We start from the raw sequence: 11,663 nt of genomic DNA, 5'->3' as shown, positions 1-11,663 counted from the left end.
CCAACAGTTTATTCCCGTGCTTGGCAAAGGTTTGATTTAATTTCCAGGCTATTCAGCATTCACAAGTGTTTTGGATTTTTTTCTCCCCATGATGCCTTCATTAGTGACAAGCCAGCCCCTTAATGATTCCTCATAGTTTGCGTGTACACTGTATAATTAAAGATTAATTCACAGATTACAGTATTAATATCATCCACACACAAGTTAATTTTTCTTTAACTTTAAATATTTTTAAACTGATAGTTTAAATTTGGTGATTTTTTTATGCAGAGCAATGTTTGTTTTGAAGTAAAAAAAAATCACAAGATTTAATTTGATATTTTGTTGTTTTTTAAGATAAATAAATACATTCTTTGCTATTATAGGCTCAAATATATATACAAATGTTCTAACTTAGTAAACAAGGAGATGGTTATAAAAATAAATAAAGAAGGAGAAATATATAAAAATATATAAAATTGTTTGTTATAATGATTTTTTTTTACATTCGTTTTTACGTCGAGTGCTTTAAAAATGAATTGCGTTTTGAAGTTTTTACGTCGAGTGCTTTAAAAATGAGTTGCGTTTTCGAGTGCTTTAAAAATGAATTGCGTTTTAAGCTTTTTGGCCAGACGCACTACTTGTTTCGTTTGGTGGTATCATAGCAACAGAAAGAGGCGGGGCTAAGGCAGCGTTTCCGTGGACACCAGTAATATCGTCCACAAGTTTAATTTGAAACAACGGTAAGGTTCCAAATTTAGTTATTTTCGTCTTTCGTGTTAATAGTATTAATGAAGTATTTTACAATATACACCATGTGCATTAGGTTTGTGCTGCACGTTTGAACAGAATTCAGCTGTAGTTGTTATGAAGTCTGGGAGCCGTTTTCGGTGCAAATTAAGAATCATTATTGGAATTAATGAACGCGTGTTATTTGAATGCAGGAGTTTCAGAGTGAGTACGGTGCTTCAACCTGACTGATAGTCACCAATTAACAAAAATAATGTGTAAACGTAAAAGAAGAACAACTTTATTTAAATAACTAAATGTTTCTTGTTTTTAACCCTTCTAATATGTTGGAAACAATTGTCATTGTCGTTTTTATCTATACTATGTAAATGCAATAAAACATGAAAAAAACAAACAAACAGGTTAAACCAATAATACTTTATTTAGATTATATAAACATTTAGAGAAGGGACATACAATACATATTTAATTCCAGCATTGTATTAGGATATTAGGAAACATTTAATTGAATTATACCCTCTTCACAAACAAAAACACAAAAGGTTAAATGCATTTAAATTTGAATATTACTCTTCTTCTCTGCTGTTCACTAACACATACTGGTCTGCTTGAGGAATTTAGGTTTTTAACTAACTTTCAACGATTCAAATTTGTTGTTGTTTGTATTGTGATATCTTCAGCTCTCAGCAGTGTTTTTTCCTGTTTTATCAGAGAATCCGTCAGTTGTGGTGATAGAGATGGGGGTATCTCTGACTAAAGCAGCCCAGTGGACCACCGGTGGCAAACTGGAGTTCACGTCAATGAATGAGACACTGTTAAGAGAAATCCTGAGCTTTGTTGAGGAGCTGGGCTCACGTCATCCACAGGAGGCAGAGCAAGTGTTGAAGGAGCCACTGCGGTGGAGCACTACTTTGACAGCATCTGATTTCAAAACAGACTATGACATCAGGTTTGTCTAATCAGGAGGCGCACAGCTGCCTGCCGAGTGCTTTCGAGTATTATGTGTCTGCGCAGGATATGTTGTCATCACGGTGTTTAAAAGTATTTTACCTTTGTCAAAATCTGGGCACCGGGCTATAATTAATTTGTTTTTCAGCTCAGAGAGGACATTCCTTTTTATTTCATCACCAAATCTGAGGAAAATCAGTCTAGTTTTGTGAATTGCTTTAAATTGCGAAAGTATAAAGAAAGAAATATTAAAAGTAGATTCAAATTAACATGTTATGTTAATCCAGTTGTGTAATTTAATTTAATTCAAACTTTAATGCGTTCAATGCAGAAGACAGGGAAAAAAGTCATATTTTCCTATTTCCTATGTTGATCTAGCTAGATCAACCATGATTAATCACAATCACAATTAATCATTAAGCATGATTAATCATTGACCATGACTAATTGTAACCAACAGCTACCCTGTGATTTATCACATTAAATGTTTTATTCCTTCGATAGCCCTAATGCAAAACAAATGTGAATAATTATAAAAAAATGAAATAGGTATTTATTACAATTATAGTGACGTTTTTCCCCCTCAGTGACTCAGGAGTACAATCCCATGAAAAAGACGCTGAAGGGCGGCCATTGCTGCAGCTCTGCCCTCCTACAGTTAATGTCCGCAGCTTTGGCCAACTCTGTAAACTAGTCCATCTGGCAGCTGATAAGAAACTAGACGAGCTCCGGGCATGTCTGGAAGGTAAGGCACAGTGACCACAGCTCGAGGTCCGGGACAGCATTTACATCCAGCCACAAACATACCTCCATAACCATCAAACATAATTTGTTTATCCTGTGTGTGACGCTGCACAACCATCTCATTATCCTGTCATTGCTAATTCTCTATAAATATATATTTACTTCAAGGGCACTGCTCAAAAGCGATGAAGTATATTTGTCTGCAGAAGAAATATGTGATGAACAGGGTATAACTCATGTTTGTACTGGTGGATATTTTGTTTTACAACAAAAGGAATGTTAAAATGTGTGTGTGTGTGTAAAATAATACACTATGTTTTAGGCTGGCTTTGTTGTCACTCCAGAAAATAACACAAGTCACATTTTAAAATGGCATCTGTTACTTTTTGTGTTCAGAAAATAGAGACGCCATGGTTCAAATGTTTGGCAACGGCTTGGAGAAGGAAGACAACCAGACCGATGTCCCACGTCTGGTGAAGGAAGAGGAGGACGAGGTCAAGGTCAAGCTGTTTCACTTGGTCCAAAATCTGGACGAACTTTTAATCAAAAAGCTCCTCAAAGAAATAACAGAGTAGGTGTCTGTTTGCTTTTTTTTTAGTTTCCTGGTTTCTTGGTTGTTCAATCAAATTTCTAACCTAGCATTGTATTCATCGTCTCTTAGATCCACTCAGATTTTTACTCTGATGATGTGTTTTTGTTTCTGATTGGAAAAGGCAGCGGGTTTACAAAAGGAGTGACGCTTGAATGCGACGCTTGTTTAGTTTGGTTTTTCAATGTTTTTATCACAGAACAGTGGAGCTCGACTGCGCCACAGTCAACAATGACGTAGAATCACTCAAAGAGCTCTGCAGAGACGGAGAGAAGCCGGCGTTGGAGTCGATACGATTCACATCAGGTTTGAATTAACTCCACCTTTCACTAACTAACATTTTTAGTGCTTGACTCTACACTCTTTTGACACTATGACTCTTTTGTGCTGCGATGTCACTGCAGCCGTTAGTGGTCGATACTAGTGTTTTAATGTTGCTGCATTGTTTTCTGATTTGAACAAAGGTAAAAACTTAAGTTATTCTGATATTTAATAGTGTGTTTTGTTTACTTTCTTTAATAGATTATGAATTTTCCAATGGCTGTCGGGCTCCTCTGTGGAGGCAGGTGCATGGTGAGATTTGTTACCTTGTGGTCGAGCCTTGTGACACAGAGACCCTCTACATCACCTGCAGCAATACTGCAGTTTTTCTCAATGCGGTAAGAAAATGAAGATAAAGTGATGTCTGCAGCAAAAGCCTGTGTAAATACTGCTTCCTGTTTCTGTGAGAATATGTATGTGTGTATATCTATATATATATATATATATAAATGTACACACACAGTGTTCCCTCTCTGTATCGCGGTTCTCCTTTCACTCCCTCAGTACATTTCACCATATTGTGGAAATTTACGGTAAATTAATACGATAAATATATTCATTATTTTCGTGATAAAAAACATTTGCTAACCATCTGTTCCTCACGCTGATTGGCTCATGCATCATAGCATGTCCAGCATCTCCCATTGTCTCTCTGCCACGCGTTTGCTTTGCACTGTTAAATGGTACGTTGCTGTAAAGTTAGTGCTCATGTGTTTGGTGAAAGTTGACCCTAATTTAACGCCCTACGATGCCTCCTAAATGCAAGCTTCTGTTACGAAGCCCAAACTAAGACGCTGACACAGATGACAGTCAACAGCCTTTTTCTTCACAATAGTGTGCGCTGCTGCAACAGCTGCAATACTTTTTGCAGCCCTCTATGTGGCGTTGGCAACCCAAGTTTGGGCCGCGACCCTATAGTTAAGAATCACAGCTGTAAACGATATTTCAGGGAGTAGACGACATGAGTCATACAGTTATATGAGCATTGTTTTATGTGTGTGGATGTCAGCGTTCCTTCCTACTATGTTTGCAATCACTTCTTAAATGGAATTTAGCAGGAAGCAGCGTTTCTTCACTTTTTACTGACAAGCTTTCAGTTTCCCGTCTCTGTTTCTTCACGTGGCAATAGTTCAACCAAGGTAAAAAAACAAAAACCTTAAAACCCCGCAGTCTTAAATCCATAATGGCTGACATTAACGCAGGAGACACCTCTAAGAGCAACAGTGTCTTACACATAATTTAGTGTTGTACATGGTTTCACACTTCCTGTCTGAGGCTGACCAAAGGAACTCTGAGCCCTGTAACCTCAGCTGCTCCAGGTGGAATGTGAGCCTCAGTATAATATTGTTTTTTAGGGAATTAATGAGCCTTTTTTCTTTAATGTTGTGTTTCACAGGGCATAAAACAGGAGGTGGAGGAGAGTGGTTACGAGCGAACCAGTGACACGTACAAAGATCTGCTTACACTCCTGAAGAGCCGCTCTCCACACTTTGCTGAGCACATGAACAAGCAGGTACTGTACAGCAGTTTACAGACACTAGTGATTATTATCAACTCATCTTAAACCGTTCTTGTGGCCTCGACGGTGACCACTCATGACGATGTGTGGGAGTTTAAGTGCTTTTTTGTCCTGCGAAGCAGGTCCTCCTGTCCAAACCTCCGGTTTCAGCAGCGATGTTGTGTGACTCATATTCATAAACAAAGTTTGGATTGTCTAATCAGCGTCTGTTCTCTTCCATGCTCAGTGAGCTAGTGTCTGGTTGTCACTACTTTGAAAAATTTCCGGGTTGATGTCCTCTGTGTTCCACTGTCCCAAACAACCTTCACCCCTCCACACGTGGATAAACAAACACGCACACACATGCACTGACACTAAAAATGTGTAATTTTTCAGTAGTGCTACTTCCTGCTTTAGTAATTTGACGACATAACAAATAGCCCACATAATGAAATCCAGTTGTTCTGAAGAATCTGTTAATCATTTGAAGATACAGTCCCCCCCCACCCCCCTCCCCCTCACTCACACTGATGTTTTCTGGAAAATGTGGTTTCATCACTGGCCACCTCTCCACCTCTGTCAGCTCTGAACCTCTGTGCACAAGTTCTGTGCATCACACCAGTGTAATCCAATTTGAAATCAGTCCAAACCTAATTTTGAAAAGAGTTCATCAGCGTACCATACCTAATGCCCTGGGCTGTATTTTTTTATCTGTCTCATCCTGAAATTCCGCCCAGATTTGATAACAAACAATGACACGCTAACAAATAAAAGAAAAGGGGAAAAAAAGAGCAGGAGTTCTTTTCTGTCATCTACTTTTTGACGTTTAAACACATTTACTGCCTATTACATCTTTTAGATTGAGCAGAAACTTAGAGAAATATTCTGCTTGCGATATATTTTGGAACAAAAACAACAGCCATGAAGAATATTTTAACATAATAATAATAAAAAAATCTATTTAAATTGTCATCAGGGATTTTTCCATGCTCGCTCTTGGACGCTCTCGGCACTACATTTACTGCTGTAAGTTGTCTCTGACAGCCATTAATGCTCGCTCTTTTATATATTAACCGCAGTAGCAGATGTTTTCTTTTGGTTGATTTAGACAATTTGGTACAGATACTCACATTGGCCATTAGAGGACATTTTAGAAGTTTTTGAACTCCCGATTTGTCATATACAGTAGCATAAGGTCTATGGTAAACCTATCAGGATTCAGCTGAGAGAATTATCTCTAAAGCTCACACCCTTCAAGCTCACCCTTCATCTTGTACACAAAAAGCAAGAAATACTAAAATTGAAATTTACTAATAAATCTACTAATCTACTATTAAATAATACTCTTAAATCTTATCCGATATATGATCAGAAAAGTTTCACATTTGTTAATCTAAACTGAAAAAAATCATTCTCTGGAATATTCTATACTATAATCGTATAGTACAGAGAAAAGATTTTCATTGGTTTTGCAAAGGTTGTTTATTTATTCTTGCTGTTAAAAAAACAACAAAAATCACACAGACCATTTGTCCTAGACCATTGGTCCGGCTGAATAATTGAAGAAGTTTCAAAGAAAAGACATCAGCAATTTCCAATAAGCCTTTTTTCCCCTATAGTCTGACTTTAGTATTTCCCAAAATCAAACTTTTTATTTATTTATTTCCTCAAGTTCCTCCACGGGAGCTTGGGGCTCTCAACAGGTGGTCAGAGGCCATGCCCTTTTATCATTGACTCAACCCATGGTTGAGAAATTATATTTAAAAGAATTAAAATGTTTTAATAAGTATTAAGAATTAGAAAACAGCAAGAATAAGTAATCCTTTCTTATGGATGCAGCTAATTTATATGTCCAGCATCTAACCAGATGAAAATACAATAAATAAAATAAAAAACATAAATTATGAATCTAATATATACATTTGTTTTTGGAGACTTTAGTTGCCTAACAACTATATAAAAATAATGAAAGTTGTGTTTGATTTATTGTTTTTTTCTTCATTCGTTTTAATTTGGTCCTTTGGAATCCTGTAACTTTGTTTTTTCTTACTGCAGGTTATTTTTCTTTCGGTCTCTCCCTGAGTTAATCATAAGACCAATGCTAAAAAAGGCTCCACTTAGAGATCTGTTTGATTGATCGCTGACGACTACAATTGAACGTTGCTGTGTGACTTCCGTCTGGGTATTAAGTAATTGTTGTCTCTCTAGCTGACATGATCCAGTCCAGTTGGAATATGAGCGCAGCAGTGGAAAAGTCTGTCAGAAACACATTCCTACATCACTTCATTTCCCTGATTGCAAAATGGAGACTGCAGCCGTAGAAGGAAATGGCCAAAGATAACAACACCTAACATATCTCCAAACATCTCTGCTCACTTTCACTGTGAGGAAGCAGGTTTTTTCTAACACGTTTTATTAAATTAGACAGCCTCAATCAAATAAGCAGATGTTGCCAACATCTGAACGGGCTGAAGCACCGGAGGAAGCACACTCTCTTTCACCATGATTGGAAATTGGACATGCTATGCAGCGAGCGTACAAACGCTGGTCTATCTGCAGAAACAAATTTTGCATGGTTATCCGAAAAACGGCAGCTATCAGATGTGTAATGGCCGGTGGCTGCAGTGTTTCTGTCCCAGCTGATGTTCTACCATTGTAAATTAAGTAATCCACTTTTAGAAGTCTACCTACTAATACAGTAGCAGTGAGCGTATAACAGCAACTAAATGATGGTTGCCTGTGACTGAGGCTTCTTTGGAGGTAAAGAAATTGAATTCTGTTTGCCTAATTGTTGCAGTGGTAGTAGTGGACACTTACCACTGGAGGGCTGTGGGTTTAGTCTTGTTCTATCAACCACTCACTGTGGTTTGAATACCACACTATATACCCTATATCCTAGTGCATTGTTTCCCAAAGACTGGGTCGTGACTCTCAGGCGGGTCGCAAGAGATTTTTTTTGGGTTGTCTCGCATCATGTTTCCTAAGAGTTTATGAATAGTGTCTATTGTCTTGGGTTGCGAAGGTTTGTGACTTTTCAAATATGGGTGCCTAGAAAACAAGTTTGGGAAACACTGTCCTAGTGGACCGGTTTTGGCCCGTGGGCCATATATTTGACACCCAAGTTCTAGGTTATGACACTTTGTTAGCGTAGGTGAGTAACACAATTACATATCAGGTACAGTATGTTAGTTTCGACCAAAGGCTGAAAATCAAGCACCGCCGTAATTGAGGACCCCCGTATTCTTTTTATTTGTCTTCTTCTTTTTCTTAAGCATTCAAATGCAGATGGCAGATGGAACAGCATGTTTAACAAATGTACATTTAAGCATCATTATATTTAAAAAAAAACAATCGGACAAAGGAAAGCCAAACAGCCTACTGTAGTCTGTTTCTGCGTCAGTGCTCATGTGATTTAACGTTTTACAGCAGCTCACATTGTGTTTATGAGAAACAAGATTTCGTTGAGGAATTAGCTCCAGCGTTTGTAGGACCACAACCCATAAATGTTAATTCCCCCACACCCCCTCCCTTATCTCTCACTGTTAGGTCTGTAACATCATATGTACATTTTGATGTTACATTTCTCTTGAGCAGGTGTCTTGTGTTTTGTGTCAAACTCGTCTGCCGGCTCTGAGCCATTCCTGCGTCTCGTTGGCGTTTATACACAGGTTGTAAAGTGTGGAATAAAGAAAGGACTTTCTCTGCCGTGCAGCACGGTTTTATGTCGACTGGGCAGAAACAATAAACTTTTTGAAGCCGTTCAGCCAGTTAACAGAAAAGGGACCCATTCTGTGTAAAACACTGGCAGCGTATTATTTAATTTCACTGCCTTCATAAAGACCTAATTGTTACACAGAACTGCATATTGTTGAGCTTCAGGTTTTATGCGATTTCATTTTTTTTCCTCACTGATATTTTTCTGCTGTTTTATTGGGCTTTTTCTTGGAATTAACATAGGCAACACTTTGTTAAGTGTAACAGACTGTTTCATGTGAAACATACCTTTTCATAAAGTTTGTTTCCATTCATCTTACGTCTCTGTCTTTTTTTTCTACTCCTGAATGTTCTACCTAATTCTCGATCCTCAACTTTTATTTTCCCTCTCTGTATCAACAGAAAATAAAAGCCGGAGAATTTGATGAAATGAATGAAAAGGGCCAAGAGAAGGAATCTTATCGACAACGGGAAAAGAATGTGAATGAGAAGACACGAAAACATCATGTGCCGAGAAAAAGAAGCGCCGAAAAGAAATATGAGCCCTGTCCAAGATGGAAAAATCTTGGTCTCATGTCTCCATGTGGGTACGTGATGATTCTCTGCAAGATGTGTCTTAAAATATCGTCAGCCGACCGTGTGATAAACAGAGTTAGTGTGACAGTGATTCTAGTCTCTTTTCCACATGTGTTCCCCCTGTTATTTAGATTCACATTCTGACATTTGGGCACATTGTTTTAAAATTGTAGGACTAGTTCAAATATTTTCATTCACCAGGCTCTGAGGAAATGAATAAATTAGGAAAAAAATGTGTGTCCTCTCAGGCAGCAAAAACATTCAGATTCACTCAATGTGTAAAAATCCCTCGAAATTCCATTTGGTAAATAAATTGAAAGAAGACCGAGTTATATAATATGTACTTGTATTTGTACCCGTACTATGATCATTGTGCCCACCTAAGACTTACCCAGGAGTCTCAATGAAAAAATATTATAAAAAGAAAAAAGAAATAACCATTTCCCAGAAAGAAGTCAGCCTAATAATGGTTATTTTACTGTCAACACAGTAAAGCAGAGGAAAAGAAACCAAAGAGCTCTGGATTGGAGAAAGTCCAGGGATCAGGAGCCAGGAGCAGGATGAAGGCAGAATTCTCTTTGTCCTCTTTACCTGGACGCCTGTCCTCCCAGAAAATGTGAGTGTTTTGCAATGATCTCCTTTTTTAGTTAGCTGATAGTATGAAGAACTAGGTCATCGAGTGATAGTTAGTGCTTTAGACCTATAGTAACCTTTAGTAACTAATGGTCTTTCTGTAGAATGTTCTGTATGTGCTTTTTTTTTCTCCATATCCCTGTTCACTCTGACAGTCAACAAACATGCAGACACAGGGGGAGCTTAATTTAATCCTGTAAAAAGGACCATAGCTCTGAGTCTCTTGTTTTTTTTCTCTACATGTGGCCCATGGATTAGCTCAGGGTGTGTCCCACCCCCGTCCTGACCCTGGAAATGATTAAGCCTTGAATAAATAAATGAAGATAATTTCGATCATGTCTTTCCTGGACCTGCGAGTATCAGTCCATGCAGAAGAAAGACCATGAACTGTTTCTTTACTGGTTTGAGTCTGGCTTCTCCCAGTGAATGCTGGGATAGGCTCCAGTCAACCCAGTGACACTGAAAAGGATTAGGCTGTGGAAGATAAATGAAGGAATGTTTATCGTGATATTGAATTATCCTAAAGGTGACAAGGGCTACATCTAGACCATGTTTAGTGTGTTTATTTGTTGGCTGAGGATTTGGTGTTCATGCATTTCATTTATTCTGTCACACTATTGTAGCTGGGCCTGACGTGTTCTGAATTTATCTTGTTTCTCGCTGGAGCAAACTGCCTTTATATCTGCTGGCTCCTTCTAATAATGCGCTCCCCTGGAAATTCTATTTCCATGTAGAGAGGAACTGTCTCTCAGTGGGCCCATATGAGTGTGTACCAAATTTCATTACTCCACTGTGCCCAGTTTAGTGATACAGTTATCCGAGCAGCCCCAGCATCTTTAAAAAACCATCTGCATCTCTGTTTGCATCAATAACTTTGGTAGAGCCTCTACTCTGCATATGATGATGACTCCAGTCGTCCTACGATATTTTCTGTCCCTGCTGCTTAGATTCCGAGGAAGTTCAAATCTGACACATGTATTTCTTCATCTTAATCGTGCTGAGTGGGATGACCAAGGTGTTTTTGTATTTAAAGTGGGGTTGACAAAGAACTGAATTCCACCCTTTGTCTGGCCAAGTGTTGTCCACTCATTACACTGTCCTACACGTTGCAGATTGTTTTTTGACAAACGCTCAAGTCTGTTTTCTGCTGTTTTGTCACTCAGTAAGACCCCAGCAGGAGCCATGGAGCTTTCCAGCGAAAGTTCAAGTGAGAGTGAGGAGGAAGAGGAGCAGTCGGAGCGCCGTCTGGAAAGTAACACAGACCTGCCGCCCGAATACTGGCAGATCCAGAAACTGGTCAAGTACCTGAAGGTATGGAAGCGATATCCTGAACTCTCTGTCCCCCGACTTTAATCAAACATAGTTGTATTATATGTGGAGATAGGACCCAAGTAAGAAACAGTCACAGATTTAATCTGTGATGGAATTAGTATTAACATTTTACAAACCTTGTATAAACAAAAAAAGGCATGGAAAATTATATTCAGTCATGGACGTGTGGAAAAACGTAAGAGCTGATGGTATCACAGAATCGAATGCTCCGATCGCATAATCCCACCTAACTGTTTTGCGTCAGCGCTACCAAGGTGCCACTCTTTTAAAACAAAGGACGCCAGATATAATAAAGTGCATGTCGGTCCCATTTAACGCGGTGCTCTGCAGGAAGATGCCGATTGAAGTGGTTGGCTTGCCTCACAGATTCCTGATTTCTGACACAAGTCTGTTTGGTTGCACATGAGCCAAGGCACAGGGGGAAAAAGCTGTCTGACGGCAGCAGCTGTACGCACTGTTTGCCCACACCGCAAGAGCATAAAAATGAAGCGCGCCTGTGATAGCTCTGACAGGGCATATGGTGAATATTAATGTGTCAAAACATGGAAGGTCGGGAAAGAGAGGGACAAGAAGACGGTG

At 38.8% G+C, this 11,663-nt stretch overlaps 1 protein-coding gene across 1 annotated transcript in view; it reads left to right on the top strand.

The window, feature by feature from the left end:
- The first annotated feature begins 657 nt into the window (after nucleotides 1-657).
- The window catches only part of odad2 (outer dynein arm docking complex subunit 2), a 36,580-nt gene continuing 25,574 nt past the window's right edge, over nucleotides 658-11,663 (top strand). Inside the window, exons 1-10 of the mRNA XM_008307735.3 lie at nucleotides 658-722; nucleotides 1,441-1,678; nucleotides 2,265-2,422; nucleotides 2,818-2,992; nucleotides 3,210-3,316; nucleotides 3,533-3,669; nucleotides 4,728-4,844; nucleotides 8,946-9,130; nucleotides 9,610-9,735; nucleotides 10,916-11,063. Coding sequence (XP_008305957.1) covers nucleotides 1,467-1,678; nucleotides 2,265-2,422; nucleotides 2,818-2,992; nucleotides 3,210-3,316; nucleotides 3,533-3,669; nucleotides 4,728-4,844; nucleotides 8,946-9,130; nucleotides 9,610-9,735; nucleotides 10,916-11,063 — 1,365 coding nt within the window. The 5' untranslated portion in view covers nucleotides 658-722; nucleotides 1,441-1,466. The remainder of the gene's footprint in view (nucleotides 723-1,440; nucleotides 1,679-2,264; nucleotides 2,423-2,817; nucleotides 2,993-3,209; nucleotides 3,317-3,532; nucleotides 3,670-4,727; nucleotides 4,845-8,945; nucleotides 9,131-9,609; nucleotides 9,736-10,915; nucleotides 11,064-11,663) is intronic.

This window comes from Cynoglossus semilaevis, chromosome 3 (assembly GCF_000523025.1).
Source record: "Cynoglossus semilaevis isolate Cse_v1.0 chromosome 3, Cse_v1.0, whole genome shotgun sequence".
NCBI lineage: Eukaryota > Metazoa > Chordata > Actinopteri > Pleuronectiformes > Cynoglossidae > Cynoglossus > Cynoglossus semilaevis.
This window is presented reverse-complemented; position numbering and strand designations above follow the sequence as displayed.